Source organism: Schistocerca gregaria, chromosome 7 (genome assembly GCF_023897955.1).
Source record: "Schistocerca gregaria isolate iqSchGreg1 chromosome 7, iqSchGreg1.2, whole genome shotgun sequence".
Lineage (NCBI taxonomy): Eukaryota > Metazoa > Arthropoda > Insecta > Orthoptera > Acrididae > Schistocerca > Schistocerca gregaria.
In genome coordinates, this window is record NC_064926.1 from 451,796,889 (window position 1) to 451,815,026 (window position 18,138).

Sequence of the window (18,138 nt, forward strand, 5' to 3'; positions counted from 1 at the left end):
TATTACTCCTACAATATGTTTGTCAAGCAGGATAGCCTGCATGTTCGGACATGGAAAACCACATTTTCCACCTGATGTTAGGCTATCCTGCAAAGCAGTTTTATTTGCCAGGTCGATACTTTTCGGACACAGCATACACTATGTGATCAAAAGTATCTGGATACCCCCAAAACGTACGTTTTTCCTATCAGGTGTATTGTGCTGCCACTTACTGCCAGGTACTCCATATCAGCGACCTCAGTAGTCATTAGACATCGTGAGAGACCAGAATGGGACTCTCTGTGGAACTCACGGATTACAACGTGGTCAGGTGACTGGGTGTCAATTGTGTCATACGACTGTATACGAGATTTCCACACTCCTAAACGTCCCTAGGCCCACTGTTTCCGATGTGATAGTGAAGTGGAAACATGAAAGGACACGTACAGCACAAAAGCGTACAGGCCGACCTCGTCTGTTGACTGACAGAGACCGCCGGCCGCGGTGGTCTCGCGGTTCTAGGCGCGCAGTCCGGAACCGTGCGACTGCTACGGTCGCAGGTTCGAATCCTGCCTCGGGCATGGATGTGTGTGATGCCCTTAGGCATAGTTCTACGTTCTACGTTCTTGGGGACTGATGACCACAGCAGTTGAGTCCCATAGTGCTCAGAGCCATTTGAATCATTTTTGAACTGACAGAGACCGCCGACACTTGAAGAGGGTCGTAATGTCTAATAGGCACAAATCTATCCAAACCGTCACACAGGAATTCCAAACTGCATCAGGATCCACCGCAAGCACTATGACAGTTTGGCGGGAGGTGGTCGAACGGATGCTCATGAGCCACATATCACGCTGGTAAATGCCAAACGACGTCTCGCTTGGTGTAAGGAGCGTAAACGTTGGACGATTGAACAGTGGCAATACGTTGTGTGGAGTGACGAATGACGGTACACAATGTGGCGATCCGATGGCAGTGTGTGGGTATGGCGAATGCTCGGTGGACGCCATCTGCCAGCGTGTGTAGTGCCAACAGTAAATTTCGGAGACCGTGTTTATTGGTGTGGTCGTGTTTTTCATGGACGGGGCTTGCACCCATTGTTGTTTTGCGTGGCACTATCACAGCACAGGCCTACATTGATGTTTTAAGCACTTTCTTGCCTCCCATTGTTGAAGAACAATTTGGAGATGGCGATTGCATCTTTCAACACGATACAGCACCGGTTCATTATGCAGAGTGGTCCCTTGACACAGCCCTGTAATGGATTGGCCTGCACAGAGTCCTGACCTGAATCCCATAGAACGCCTTTGGGATGTTTTGGAACGCTGACTTCGTGACAGGCCTCACCGACCGACATCGATACCTCTCCTCAATGCGGCAGTCCGTGAAGAATGGGATGTCATTTCCCAAGAAACTTTCCAGCACCGCACTGAACGTATGCCTGCGAGAGTGGAAGGTGTCATCAAGGCTAAGGGTGGGCCAACACCATATTGAATTCCAGCATTACCGATGGAGGGCGCTACGAACTTGTAAGTCGTTTTCAGCCAGATGTCCGGATACTTTTGAACACATAGCGTGTCTGTCACACAGGCGCCGACCAGGGTGGCCGAGCGGTTGTAGGCGCTTCGGTCTGGAATCGCGCGACCGCCACAGTCGCAGGTTCGAATCCTACGTCGGGCATGGATGTGTGTGGTGTCCTTAGGTTAGTTAGGTTTAGGTAGTTCTAAGTTCTAGGGGACTGATGACCTGAGATGTTAAGTCCTATTGTGCTCAGAGCCATGTCACACATGCTAGCCTATATATAATGCGATAGCAGCACGTTTTTACCCTTTTCTCCGCCCCTGTAGGTGCTAGGAGTTTATACACTGCACAGTTCTCATACTGAAAAGGCCTGGTGTTTCTGTGTCAAACTGGGTTGAAATCGATCTAGAGGTTTGGTAGGAGATTCGATACACACATACATTGTGCTTTGTATGTAATACAGTTGTAGCAGTTCAGAACAGTCACATGAAGAGCTAAATCCATTAAATGTCTGGGAGTATGCATTCAAGATGATTTGTAGTAGAACATCCATGTAAAACTTATTTCAGGCAAGGACGATGAGATTCATTGGAAGAATATTCAGGAAGAGTAGTAGAACATCCATGTAAAACTAATTGTAGGCAAGGCAGATGAGATTCATTGGAAGAATATTCAGGAAGCACAGTCCATCCAAAAAGGAGGTAGCTTACAGAACCTTCGTTCGCCCGATATCTGGATGCTGTTTATCAGTCTGGGTTCAGTATCAGACGGGACTGACAGAGAAGGTGGTATCGTCGGCGCAGTAGACGAGGTGGGAGAGAGGATGCGATTTAGGCTCGTCGGCATTGTAGACACCTTTCTCCATAAACTTAACAATTTATTGCCGGTACCCTAGTCTACGGGTCAGTTCCAAGGATGGCTATCCCTTCTGTGTGTTGTAGTATATACATTTCTGGGTGTGTTTCAGCAGCAGACGGAAAGCAGAGTGTGATAGTGACGTGTGTATGCGTGCGCGTGTGTCCAGGAATACGTGTCGGAGCTGCTGCAGGCGCCGCTGCCTCCGGACCAGCCGCCGTGGGAGCTTCGCGTGCTGGCCGCGGGCGGCGACACTGCCGCGGTGCTGCGCGCGCACCCGGGCCTGGCCGACGGCGCCTCGCTGGTGCGACTGCTGTGCTGCGCCCTGGCGGACCGCCGCGCGCGCACGCACCCGGGACCCACGTGCTGCGCCTCCGCTGCCGGCGCCAAGAACGGTGAGCTGTCAGAAGCACACTGACGATCCACAGCGCTTTGAACGCCTTCTGCAGTACGTTCGAGCAAAGAAGACCCGCATCAGTTTGGCAAGGCGCAGGGTGGGACAGCACGGCGCAGCACAGGAAAAACTACGAGGCACAGTACAACAGCGCGTTGGTGTCAGTCTCCTAGCCACTACAGCGCAATACTTTCTCGTGAAGCAATGGCTCAACTGTTGGACCGAAGTTTGGATTCGGATTCTGATCAATGGAGTTGCGATGCTTTAATACGACACTTCAAAACCGGAGATACCACAATGGAAAAGCAGATGTATGAACAAGACAAGCATTCTCAGCAACTTCGCTTTGACGTTGAAACGGTAGGGAGCTGTATGGTGAACTTTAAGGTACTGGACAGCATAATACACTGAGGTGACAGTAGTCATGGAACACCTCCCAATATCATGTCGGACTTCCGTTTGCTCGGTGTAGAGCGGTAACTAAACGTGGATCAACTCAACGAGTTGGAAGTCCCCTGCAGAAATACTGAGCTTTGCTACCTCTACAGCCATCCACTATTGCGAATGAGTTGACGGTGTAGGATTTTATGCACAAACGGACCTCTCCATTACTTTCCATAAGTGTTCTATGGGATCCTTGAAGCACGATCGGGGTTGCCAAATCATTCAGTCAAACTGTCCAGAATGTTCTTCTAACCAATAGAAAACAAAATGATAATTAAATCGACACCCTAGCTGCAAATAGACGTTGATACGCATCATTTGGGACATGCTGAAAATATGTGGCCCGACTGGGACTCGAACCCAGGATCTCCTGTTTACATGGCAGACGCTCTATCCATTTTTTTCTGTTTAATATAGTTCGTTGCGTTTGGTCTGGGCGGATGTCACAAGACAAGACATGACATCGGTTCAATTTCATCGTTCATGCCTTGACTCGTTGTTTTTTTTTTTTTTTTTTTTTTTTTTTTTTTTTTTTTTTTTTTAAAAAAACACCGGACACGCTGCACGCTGAGCTACTCGTGGCAGATTAATCTACCAAGTCCCGTACGAGTTGCGGCATAGCGTGTGCGTTCGCACAAGGTGGTCAATGGCCAGGTAGCCATATTTTAACTATATATGAATTTAGTAGCTGTTGCCTAAGGATCAGGTACCATTGATGGCTGTGCAGCTTCTCTAGAATGAAATGATAATTAAATGGATACCCTAGTGGTGTGGACATGTTGGGAAAGCTGGTCTCACGGGGAACATGCAATGGATAAGTCATTGCAGGCGCACTATTCGCTGTGCCCTCGGTGGCTCAGATGGATAGAGCGTCTGCCATGTAAGCAGGAGATCCAGGTTTCGAGTCCAAGACGGGGCTCACATTTTCAACATGTCTCCAATGATGTATATCAACGCCTGTTTGCAGCTACGGTGTCTATTTAATTATAATTTAATTCTAGAGAAGGTGCACAGTCATCAATGGTATCTGATCTTTCGGGAACAGATACTACATTCATATACAATAGAGAACAATAGTGTGGCCCGGTGACATGATGCATTGTCATCCACAAGCCTTCCATCGTTGATTCGCTACAAACTGCCTCAATGTAGCCGAACATAGCTATTTCCAGTCAATGACCAGTTCAGTTGGACCAGAGGACCCTCACCATTCCATGTAAAAACATCTCACACCATTATGGAGCCACCACCAGCTCGCATCCTGCTCTGTTGACAACTTGGATCCATGGATTAACGGAGCCTGCGCCACACTTGAACCTTACCATAAGGTCTTACCACTGAAATTGGGGATCATCTGACCAAGCAACGGTTTTCCAGTGGTCTAAGGTCTAACCGATATTTATGTATGAAGATGGTATCTGTTCTTTCGGTGAAACGTCCCCTTAGAAAAATTATACAAGACTGTGCTTTTTTTTTTTTTTTTTTTGCGCAACGCAATCTGACTTTCAGTAATCCCTACAAGAGAATGGCCCTGACTAACATTAACCTATACGTTTCACAAATCACTTACCTCACATAAATCTTGTTTACTCGAACTACTGCAATACAGTGAGCGCCACTACTGCCAGCTAAATAAAAGATTCAAACTACAGAAGGCACCAACTACTGATAGGCATAGTTAGCAAATGAAAGATTTTGATAGAGAACAAACAATGTATTTACCTCAATAGTGTTCAAAAGTCATAATGTATATAGAAGTTCATGACATACAGTCTTACAAATTTCAAAACTCCGCCATCTCTCTCCCCACATCCACCACTGCTGGCGGCTCACCTCCAACTGCGCAACGCTACGCGCTGTTGACATCCAGCCGCCCAACACTACAATAGCGGACAACAATGCAAACTAGCCACAGACTGCATACAGCACAGCCAGTAATTTTCAGAGCGCTACGTGGCGTTACCAATATAAAAAACCTAAACAGCCTACTTACATATCCCCCATGCTCCCCACAAAAATTTTACAAATTGTTTTGGGCGGTGGCCAATAATGATTTGATAAAATTTTTCATAATTACAATAACAAAGATATCAAATGCACACACTTATTGATACAATGTTGCTCCAAAGCTAAAATTTTCTCACAGTCCATAAAGACACTCCTGATCATCCATCGCAGTAATATTGCAGTGCTTTTCTCAAAGACTGAGCAATATAAGAAAATGCACTCGGAAGTAGTGGATTTCTAATAGTCTTGAAGAAGTAGTGTTGTCCTTCCAACGGAAAGACAGTGCTGACGCTTGACATGCAGACAGGTAATGGGCCACAACAGAGCAAACCCACAGCAGAGTCAGTCGAAGTTGAAGAATATTGGTAGGTAGGTCATCACAGAGCAGACCCACTGTAGTCCTGGTAGAGATTATGTTATTGGTGGGCCACCAGAGGTGCAGACCCACTGCAGTCCTTGTAGAAATAATGGTATTGGTGAGTCATCAAAGGTGTAGACCCACTGTAGTCCTTGTAGAGATGGCCAGCAGCCATCTGTTGCGACTGTGCAGGTGCACAATCACCATTGAAGAGTCTTGCGGAGAATACAGCAAGTCCATAAACCACCACTTGTGCACTCACAAAGTTTTTTTAATTATCCTTAGAACCAGCAATGGTGTTATCCAGTCCCTTGCTGAATTATTAACACACATGCAAACACTAACAGTCCCTACTTCTCACATATTGTCCACATACTATGACCAACAGAAACGTGTGCAGTGAAATGTAATTTACGAATTACTTAATTTGATGAACTGGTGTCAATTACAATTTTATAACATGAGAATACAATAACAAAGGTACAAAATACATCATTAAAGAACATAACAATACAGATAACATTTGCAATAATACAGGCTTTACAAAAGAATCGAAATAACAAATACATCAGAGTTACAAAAATTACAACATAAGTACATAGATAAAAGATCAGAATAACTTTTGAAACATCAACTTCACACATGAGCATTAGAACAAAACAGAATAAATAATGTGTAAACATCTTTATGAAGTAAATAACATGTTATTAATGCAAATTATATTTGAGGATAACAGTATTCCTCATCATAGTGAATGTAGCTTAGTATTAGAAGAGCAAAAATTCTATGAAACAGTACACAGAGACAGGAAGAAAATACATACACAAGGGTACACAAACAAAGAAAATACATACACAAGGGTACACAAACACATAGTGGGATAACACAAAAGGAAAGGACAGGGTTTGTTTTCAGGTTAACATTTGGTACTGCAATCCAACCCAAAACTTCATTGCATAGATCGTCCCTCTTATTTCAACATTTGCTCCAGCCAAAAAAAATCCTATCCAAGCATGCTTTCTGCATTCTGATCATATCCTCTTTCAAAAATAGTTTTTCTCCACTGTACATTACTTTTTTTGGCCAAACCATTTTCTTATAGCTTCTCATTGCATTTCTTTCCGTTCATCACAACTCTTTCACTTATATAGTCTCCCCCCTCTTATGCTAACTTAAATCTACTGAGCCCAGATGCTTAACTAAGAACAAGGCAATGCAGCAGCAGAAAACAATTAATACAAACTGCAATGACAAAAAAGTGCAAGTAAGCAAAGCAAGCAGCAATAAATGTAATAACTTATATCTAAACGTGATAAACCCACAAATAGAAAAAATAGTACACTAAAGACAACAATGCAGATAAGGGAAATGTATATTCACATCTTAATGTATATATAATTAAAGTGGTGCACCACAAAAACTTATTCTATGAAATAAATTACCAAGTACTTGAAAAGAAAATTATGTGCGCAGTTACTGTTACTAGTCCCTTCTTACTATTATTTCCTTTCCAAGTGCTCCTTTTCTTGAAGAACGTGGATCATAAAATTATTATTTAACAGATCTGTTGACAGAAAGTTTTCACATTAGCAAATGCATTTAATTTTATTTTATAAAACCAATGCTGTAACACAACTGGAAAACAGATATCAAATGAAGTAAGCAATTATGCAAAGGAAATAATAAAAACATCATTCAATAGCTATGTGGCATTTCATAAGTCAGTAGAAGTTCTCTCAACTCTCGTAGAAAGACACTTGTCATAATCAGATGTAAGAATGTTTCCAAGAAATGAGCGTGTCGTATTTGGGGTTCTTTCTACAAAGGAATGTCAATAGCGAGGATAATGGCCTCTTCTTTTTTTCTCCATCTGTGCCTCTAAAAGGCACACACTAACGGCTTGTTTCCAGGTGGCTGTCGCCCAGCTGGGTGCCCACGACGCATTACGTGCAGGTGGTCACTTAACTTTCTTACCGAAATATTTACGACACCAGTTTCCGCTACAGTGGCAGTCTCATATAAAAAAAATTCACAGGTCAAGAATTTGCGTTATAAATATGTAGAAACAAAATCCTATTGGTATAACAGTGTCCCAAAAATTTTCGACAGCATTGTAACACATTCACGCATGTACACACATTTCATAATTCTTAAAGTACGATTCTTGGTTTCCAACATCCTTTTCCACAAATCAGAGTCCCTAACCACTACTCATTGTAATACAGCATTGTAATACATTCACGCATGTACACACATTTCATAATTCTTAAAGTACGATTCTTGGTTTCTAACATCCTTTTCCACAAATCAGAGTCTCTAACCACTACTCATTATTCCTTACCTTATTATACATACACATATTCGTCGACTCTTCTTCAATATTTCATCATAAGAAATACATAGCATAATCAAATTCCTTATATACGGTAGCATCATCTTTTTGATCATAAACATACCTCAACAACATAATACACATCGTCGTCGTAATAATATCATAACATCTCAGTCAATTCTCAAAATCGTTGTAGCTTCCACCAATAATTTCAAAACCTAAAAAAATTCTCTGCTCATGTCAAAAGTGTTATCTGCCTCAAACGTACTTTAAAAAACATTATCCCATACCAAATACATCATTTAAAGCTCTCATAGTATCACAATGGTTCCGAAAAAAATATGAACATTTCACAAAGTACAGACAAAAGTGTGAAGTTATCCAACTGTGTAATTGCGTAAACATCTGTCACTGACGTACCAAAAAAAGTATTTTGTTTCTCTGTTAAATAATCAGATAGCTGTGTAATTCTGTGTTAGAGAAATATGGTACCCATGTGTAAAATTGTATAAACAAATACCATATTAGCTAAGGCTCCTTGTGCTTGCCAAAAACATGATACACAAAGTAAGCGTGTACCCTCCTGAGGATTAATGTAATTATACCCTCAAGTGTTACAGACTACAGGAATAGAGTGAACTGTATCACGGAAAATTTGATTTGTAATTCAAAAATCTTGAAAAATAAATGGTTCAAGTACAAAATTAATCACTCAAATGTGTGTCCTGTAGCGCTAAATGTGCGTCTTCCTATAAGATAATTCTGTGGAAGTGTCGTAGTTATCGTCCTCCGAAAGCTAAGTTCTGCAGAAGTCAATGTACTTACCTCATGATAAACAAAAGTGAAATGCTTTGCGTATAGATATCGAAGTTATTATGTACCTTATCGTGATCAAGAAAGTATTATAATGTAACGTATGGTTGTGCTACGGAAAAGGCTGTCTCATTGTAGCTATACCACAAACGTGACTAGTAAAACATGTTTTACTTTCCAGAATAATTTAGAAAAACTGTGCAGATATAAAACAGAAACACCGCAAAAGCAACATTGTAAATTGTCACTCATTAGTAGCGTCGTGATAAAATCGTGTAGCTGTCAAATAAACCAAATACTAAGTCATCTTTAATGTCACAAAAAATACTTGAAATAAGGAATGTCTTTTCAAGTAAACCAAAATGTTGCATTAAAATCTCATTAGCAATATATGTTCTAAGTATTTAAGCCTTCTAGTCGTTAGTAATCGTGCAACCATCAAGCAAGAATGTACACACACAGTAACACTGTGTCCTCTGTTCACTATCACAATGCAGTGGTAATTACTCTATGTTCCCTAGGTTCTAGACTGGATAGCTAACTTCAAAACATTGTTGCATGATAACAGTTTCAAAGTGTGACGACGCATACTAGTAACGTGAAGTGAAAAGTTTTATGGCAAAGACAAAGTTAAAAAGCAGATTATCTTTCAATTAACGGTTTTACATGTGAAATGTGGTGTAATCCTTTACTCTTCATAGTGCGCAGAATTTCAGTTTCAACGCAATTACCACGATGTATACATCGGTAAGGAATGCTAAAATTTTTCTCAAGGTTAGCGCCTATGTTATTTTTCTCTGAGCCAGCCGGCGCACGTGGCTGCCTGCAGTGCGAGTCATTGTCTGTCTCTTTGTTGGCGCGCGCCGTTATTGGGATTAGGAGTCCTAACATCTACAAATTTACCTTGGCGAGAGGGCCCAGCTCTGTTTGAATCCCGCCAGTTCTGATGAAATTCCGATCTGTCGTTATGAATATATCGTCTGTCGTCATGTCGGTAGTTCCTGTAGTTTCTTTCTTGTCGGTTAAGTGGTGGAGAATTTCTCCCTGAATCGTAACTGCGCGCTGGACCGTTGCGTCTGAAGTTATTCTGTCTCCCTTGATAGTAATTGTTTTGACTCCCATATTGTCTGTTTCTACGTTTGTCTCTGTTATATTCATTACTACGGAAATGGGATCTTTCTCTGTAACTATTACTCTGCCAGTGGTTGTCATACGGCTGGTGTCTGTTTTGGTCACGATTTGCGTTGTAAGAATAGCCTTGTCGTGTCCAGTTATTGTTTCTGTTGTCACGGAATTGTGACGGATGTGAACTGTAGTGATTGTTTTCCTGTTTTCGCATTCCGCGACTGTCTGTGTCAATTTCCAGTTCTTGTAACAGTCCCTGAAAAGCTTCAATGTCGTCTTTGCATCGTCCTGCTAAAATAATCTGTCGTAAATGTTTAGGTAATTTGATTAAACAAATGCGGATGAGTTCTGAGGGGCTGTATGGGTTTTAAAGATACTGATTCTTATGTAACATGTCTTCAAAATATTTCACAAGACTGGAAAATTCAGATTGTTTGAAATGTTTCATCATAATGATGCTATGTTTTACTCGGTCTTGTGTGGCTTGAGACCAATATGCTGAGAGGAAGGCATGATAAAATTCTCCTTCACTGTGACAATCGTGAATGACCGATCGCATTCTTACAGCTGGTTCATTCTCTAAGTAACCACACATAAATTCTAATCTGTGCTCTAATGACCAGTTAGGAGCTAAACAATGAGAGAATTGATGGAGACACGCTTGTGGATGAATGTCGTTGCCAGAATTCTTAAATGTTTTGAATTTACGTGTAGTAATGAACAGCTTATAGTCAAAATCATCATGTCGGCGAGTCGCATGTCGGTCATTGTTACATCGTTTCGGCGGTTCCCTCTCAAAATTCGGTGTACCTTGCCAATTTCTTTCATAATTTTCGAAGTGCCCTGTGTTATTATTTTGTGGCTGTTCCGTATTTCTATGTCCCTCTTCCCGTATTGGAGCGCGAGTGTCCTCTGACATACGTAATTCTTGTATTACCTGTGTCAGCTGATCTTGTACTTCCCGTATTTCTCTTTGGTGTTGCGTATTAATTTGATTCTGATTTTGTTTGAATTTCCTAATTTGTTCTAACTCTTCTGTGTCATTAAAGACTACCGGTTTTGTGTCATTCAGATTATCATCTACCTTCGTAGGTAAATTATTTCGCTGATCCGAAAGTTCAACTACTTTCTCTGATAATGAACCGATTTCCTCCATGTGTCTTTCTGAACCAATTTTCAGAGTATCTACGGTGTCCTTTAAGTTTTCCTGAGTTTTTGCAAGTTGCGTAAACGAATCGGTAGATACAACTGAGTCAATTTCAGCTTGCAAGGTATCATGATTTTCATGAACAATAGTTTGCAGTTCTTTTATAGCTGATTCGGTATTCTGTAATGCATTTTCATGCCGCGAAAAAATAGGTTGAAAATGCTCACAAATTTGTGTTTTTACGTCATTACAGACTTTTTGACATTTCGATTCGATTTTATGTAGCTCAGTAGTTAAATCTTCACGTGTTTGTACAAGCGTATGTTCCACTGAGTCTAACTTTTTAGCTTTTGTTCCATTGTGTCTAACTGTTGCTGTGTTTGTCTCTGGTGTTGTTGCATTGGGTCTAACTTTTGAAGATTTTGTTCCACTGTGTCTAACTTTTGAAGCTTTTGCTGTGTTTATCTCTGGTGTTGTTCCATTGTGTCTAACTTTTGAACCTTTTGCTGTTTTTGTCTCTGATTTTGTTCCATTGTGTCTACAGTTTGAAGATTTTGTCCAATTTGCTTCTGATTCTCTTCCATTTGTTGCATTAATTGCAATTACAATGTATTAGTGTCTGGACTCTGTTTCTCTATGCTTTTTGGCAGTGCATTTTCACCGGCAACATTCACATTTTGACAGGCAGAAAATGTGTCTTGACTTATTTGAGAAAACGGTGAGGACCCAAAACCTAAGTCTACAGTATTTGCAATATTGTGTTCTGACATTTCGGATTCCTGAGGCAAGCTGTTGCCGACCGATCGTTCGATAATTGTTCGCTGTTCACTACTTGTTTCATTGTCTACACCATTATATGCCGCCCGCTCCATTTCCCTATGCACAATTACCAAATTACTACTTCGAATGTCTGTTAATTCACTACACAATGGTGCTGATAAGCTGATAAGCTATGCTCGTCGTCACTATTATTTCTCAGTTTACTATGGAGCCTAGTGTTATGTTTTTCACACGCCATTATTGTCACAATATTTCACACGATAACACAGAAAAGCACAATTTGAAGAGCAAAAATAAGAGAACACATTAACATAGCACTGAAAATAATATCTCGTTAATTGCAAGCGCAACTGCGAAATACTTGCTGCAAATCTACATGCATGCCACAACTGTTTTACTGTACAACAATGAAAAACTACAAAGGAGATTCTCTTTACAATTATGCGCTAGCAATAAACGATAGCTACACTAATTACACAAACTACAAGAAAAAAATCAGAAGATTCCAGTGAAGTATCCTCGGCTAAGTGTCAATATATGAAATGTCCCCTTAGAAAAATTATACAAGACTGTGCTTAAACTAACATACTTTTTTTTTTTTTTTTTTTTTTTTTTTTTTTTTTTTTTTTGTGCGACGCAATCTGACTTTCAGTAATCCCTACAAGAGAATGGCCCTGACTAACATTAACCTAACGTTTCACAAATCACTTACCTCACAAAAATCTTGTTTACTCGAACTACTGCAATAAAGCGAGCGCCGCTACTGCCAGCTAAATAAAAGATTCAAACTACAGAAGGCACTAACTACTGATAGGCATAGTTAGCAAATGAAAGATTTTGATAGAGAATAAACAATGTATTTACCTCAATAGTGTTCAAAAGTCATAATGTATATAGCAGTTCATGACATACAGTCTTACAAATTTCAAAACTCCGCCATCTCTCTCCCCACATCCACCACTGCTGGCGGCTCACCTCCAAGTGCGAAATGCTACGCGCTGTTAACATCCAGCCGCCCAACACTACAATAGCGGACAACAATGCAAACTAGCCACAGACTGCACACAGCACTGCCAGTGATTTTCAGAGCGCTACGTGGCGTTACCAATATAAAAAACCTAAACAGCCTGCTTACATCGGACATGTCCGAAAGAACAGATATATCATTCTTCATATACACGAAAGAACAGATGAGCGTCTGCCATGCAAGCAGGAGATCCCGGGTTCAAGTCCCGGCCGGGTCACACATTTTCATCTGTCCCCGTTCACTTATATCTACGCCTGTATGCAGCCAGGGGTGTTCATTTCATTGTAATTTCATTCTAATCGATATTTTCACGAGTCCAGGAGAGACGCTGCAGGCGATGTCGTGCTGTTAGCAAACACATTTGAGCCGGTCCTCTGCTGCCACCGTCTATTAACACCAAATGTCGCCGCACTGACCTAACGGATACACTCGTTTTCTGCGATTATCTCACGCAGTGTCGCTCGTCTCTTGGCACTGACAACTCTACGCAAACGCCGCTGCTCTCGGTCGTTAAATGAAGGCTGTCCGCCGCTACGTGAGAGGTAATGCCTGAAAACTGGTGCTCTCGGCACAGTCTTGACACTGTGGGTCTCGGAATGTCGAATTCCCAAAAAGTTTCCCGGAAAGGAATGTCCCATACATTTAGCTCCACCTACCATGCCGCGTTCAAAGTCTGTGCGGCCATAATCACGTCGTAATAAATCACCAAATGACAGCTCAGCCAATGCACTGCCCTTTTATGCCATGTGTACGGGATACTACCGGCAAACCGTGACTATCAACAGAGTGAGCATTATGGCGCAATGACAGACCGAACCATCAAGTAGAACTTATACTAAGAGCAGCCTCTAGACGCTTTGCTTGGATTTACCTAAGCAGGATTCGGAAGAAATCGATTGTACTAGATCATATACAATTGTAACGTGAAATACCAAAGGAAGGCAAACGGTTAATTTGAGAGGTTGCAGGGATGGAAACAGCGGCAGTAGCCGACCAAATACACAGACGTAATCAACTAAGCCCAGAAGGAGAACCGGTAAATAAACAGAACACAAGATAATTATTACTCAGGCGACTAGTTTGTAAAACAGCTAATGACAAGCAGTGCGGAGTTAATAGAATCATCTGGCCTACTGCCTTACTATAATATATATCTTCACCGCAGATGTGTGAGGAATTTGCTAAATAATGTAATGGATGCCACAAGACCAACCAAAGCATACATGAGGTCCTTTTCTTTGTTTGCCTCCTGATTCAATAACCAAAGTATTCAATAATGGATAATCTGTCCCGTATGACCCGCATACAGGCAGAATTAAACACTATACTAAAAATAAAAATAAACCATGAGAACCGAATAAGGATGGTAAGCACAGGGTACATGTATCTTACAGTTATCCTTATCAGTAAGTGTGTTCAGCATTATTGTAATAATACAAAAACATTGAATAAATAATGCACCAGACGGATAGCTTGGAATGAGACTTAACAGAACGCGCAGCTAACGTGGAGAGTAGACAACAAAAATCAAATTGTAATCCACGTTCGGGAGTACGGGTCCAAAAAGATCAGCTAAACACAGCCTGAGAGATGAAACACAAATAAGGGCCTTTGATCACGACTAGAGACCGGAAGGACGACGACAAACACCAGTTTGAATCAAACGGAACAGGAATGCAATGGTCATACAGCAGCGAAGCATAAAATTACTGCCTGTTACAAAAGGCTTCACCATATAGTCCACAATGTAGGCGAGCGACGGTTCCCTGAGCAGGCTCTCTTCCTCCAACCTGTGTGATGGCCTCAGTAACACTCCAGGCCACAACCTTCCAGTTATGTTGGGCCCGTCAGAGCGTTGTCCTTGGTAAACCCGGACCTCGAATTGTCCATGCCGCTGCCAGTAAGTCACTTCACTTGTGCTATCACAGCACGGCCCTATGTTGCTGTCCGCTGCTGGGTACGCCCCATCTCGCTGGCCAGTGGTGTCCAGTATCCCAGCAACAGGCAAAAAACGGTTCAAATGGCTCTGAGCACTGTGAGACTTAACATCTTTGGTCATCAGTCCCCTAGAACTTAGAACTACTTAAACCTAACTAACCTAAGGACATCACACAACACCCAGTCATCACGAGGCAGAGAAAATCCCTGACCCCGCCGGGAATCGAACGCGGGAACCCGGGCGCGGGAAGCGAGAACGCCACCGTACGACCACGAGCTGCGGACGCAACAGGCAAAGACATACGGGACAGGTATAAGGATGTCACGTGCGAACGACACAGACGCACGTGGGTTTTCTGATGAACAGTTCATCAATAAAGTTCGTTAAGATCGAGGTCAGTTCTATCAGTTTCACAAGCTTGTGAGGAAATGTGTCTTTTTTAAGTGTGGAAGACCCAAAGACCAATTAGAATTCAAGCTGTCTATGTTCTTGAGTTAATTGTATCTATTTTTTTTTTTTACAAAAGTAATCTAAGTAAAATTATTTAGGAATTTTTCTTTAGAATATTTGTGAGTAGAGTGTGAGGTTGAACAGCTGTACTTGAATACACATCGACAGAGTTATTAAGAAGTGTCTCCTGTAGGTTAACAAAGGGACTCTACTGTGTTAAGACCAAGCTGAATCTGGTTCTTGAGCTGGAGGACTCTTGACGCCCATGAGCAGCGTGACTAAGATTCAATCACGCCAGATTTCTCTGCCTGACAAAAAATGTAAAGCTCCAAGAGTGCCACGCGGGATTAGCCTAGCGGTGTAGGGCGCTGCAGTCATTGACTGTGTGGCTGGTTCCGTAGGAGGTTCGAGTCCTCCCTCGCGCATGGGTGTTTGTCTTTGTCCCTAGGATAATTTAGGTTAAGTAGTGTGTAAGCTTAGGGACTGATGACCTTAGCAGTTAAGTCTCATAAGATTTCACACACATTTCAACATTTGCTCCAAGCGGACAGTGTAGAACGTCAATGTAGCCTCATATATGCACACTCCACTGCCAGATATACAAATGATTAGCGTTCAATTCTCTGCAGTCCACCCCCATTAGCTGAGTGGTCAGCGCGACAGAATGTCAATCCTAAGGCCCCGGGTTTGATTCCCGGCTGGGTCGCAGATTTTGTCCTCTGAGGGACTGGGTGTTGTGTTGCCCTAATCATCTTCATTTCAATACCATCGACGTGCAAGTCACCGAAGTGATGTCAAATCGAAAGACGTGCACCCAGCTAACGGTCTTCCCGATGGGAGGCCCTAGTTACACAACATTTACATTTTTTTAATTCTCTGCAGCAAGTTGAATGGCCATTGGACTGCCCTAGTGTTGTTGCCAGGCCTGGTAATGTACATAAAAGGCGCAAACAGCATCAGACTTTGAGTAGTCACTGTGAAGGACATTGAGATGCCATATACTCGCGTGAGACACCACTATCATTGTAGATCTCCATTTGGCTGGCTCGTTGAATTGTAGAGTATCCAAATTTGTGGGGAATTTGGGTGTGAAAGTGGCCCGATGTTGAACTGCCTGGGAACGTCAAGGCAAGTTTTCTCGCCATCAACGTTCCGGTCGACGATTTTGAACCACCGCAAGGGAGGTCCTGCATATTGTTCTCCAAGCACACTGCCACCCATTCACATTTTTGCCTGTCAATGAATAACAAGTAACAGGCTTCCCGCGACATTCTGTACCATCCTGCACCATTGTTTAGAGACTAGCAGCAGCTGGAATGGTAAATTACCGTCCTTGTTTAAACTGCTCTCAACATCACAACAAAAATGACTTCTTCTGGAGTGGTGCCATGATCGGGAAGCGCGGACAGCTGTTGTATGACGTCACACTGTGTTCAACAATGAATCACGGTTCTGCACTTCCCCAGATGACCAACGGCCTCGAAAATTGTGGCGACCTTGGGAAAGGCCTCGTTCTTCCACTGTTTTGGATAGACACAGCGGTTCTGGCGTCATGGTGGGGGAAGCTATCGGGTATGATTCAAGGTTATAGCTGGTAGTGATCTGATGGTGGAATGGTATGTCACGGACACTCTGCGTCGTCATGCGACAGTAACGTGGTGCCATTTTTCAACAAGATGACGTTCTTCCACACAGGCAGTGTGCCCGTAAGAACTCTCTGCGCGATGATCACGCCTACAGCCAACAAGATCAGCAGATCTGTCCCCGCCAGAACACTGTAGGACCAGCACGGAAGCCAAATCCGTCCCAATGCAAGTATCCATGAGATCAAGGACAGTAATAACAGTTGTGGGCCAGTTTGTCTCAGGAGAAGATGAGAAGATACAACGGCTTTACGAAATCCAATCCAACCGAATCGGTGCATGAATACAGGCCACAGGCGAAGTAAGATCGTAGTCATAGGCTCATACTGCCAAGTTCTTCCGAAATTTGTCTTGTGTTTTGTGATCACTATAATAACATCACACATTTTCTCAACTAGTGAAGTTTCCTTTTGTGTCCACCCCCCCCCCCCCTTCCCTGCCCCCGCCTTATTCCGTATGGGTGCGTTAGCTGTTTGTTAAGCAGTGCACAATTAAAATGTATTACAGGATTAAAATATTTCCAGAATCTTCTGCAGATGAAAAGGTGTTTGTGTTTATTTCAGATGCTGCCCCCTATATGGTCAGAGCAGGAAAAGCGTTCCAGGTATTTTATTCCAATTTGATTCATGGGACGTGCTTTGCTTACGGAGTACATCACTTTTCTGAAGAAGTACGATACACGTTTGTAATGTAAACAAACTGATTTCATCAATAACGAAAGCGTTTCTTCGGAACCTGCTCGCATAAAGACCTACGAAGGTAAACTACCAAAAGTGCCTTTACGTCCCGAACCGATGGTAACTTGTTGAGGCATGTGGGTCGAAGCCGTGTTGTTTTACAATGAACAATTCGAGACCATCAGAGGCGTAGTAAACGACTTCGATAGTGCAGAGGCTTTGGTTGTTTTCCAGTGATATAGATTACTTCGCGGCGACCAACTCGCGTCGCTTTCACTTGTAACTGACAATACCAAAGAAGGAACAACAAAACTAATCTCAAAAAGCATCCTGCCTAACTTCTTCCACGAAGTTTACAGATCATGAGATCAGCATTCTAAATATCCCGATTCTTCCCAAGGTCGGCGTTCGTCCTCGCAATCGAAATGTACAGGTCCAACTTCAAGATATACAGCTATAAATAATGGCAATGAACTTATTTGGAGCTGTTGATATCATCAAGTGTTTCAAACAGGCAGTAGCTAATATTAAGGCTACACCTTGAAATGCCGGTTAGCTCTATATAGCAGGGGACTGGTGGTGTGACGTCTGTTAAGTTTCCAGAAATATCAGTTTGTGAGCTCAAGGGAATCTACTAATCTCCACAT

At 42.4% G+C, this 18,138-nt stretch overlaps 1 protein-coding gene across 1 annotated transcript in view; it reads left to right on the forward strand.

Annotated features, from left to right (window-relative positions):
* Positions 1–18,138, forward strand: part of LOC126282424 (uncharacterized) — a 255,993-nt gene that overhangs the window by 124,602 nt on the left and 113,253 nt on the right. The window contains exon 4 of the mRNA XM_049982081.1: positions 2,525–2,750. Within this exon, the coding sequence (XP_049838038.1) occupies positions 2,525–2,750 (226 nt within the window). The remainder of the gene's footprint in view (positions 1–2,524; positions 2,751–18,138) is intronic.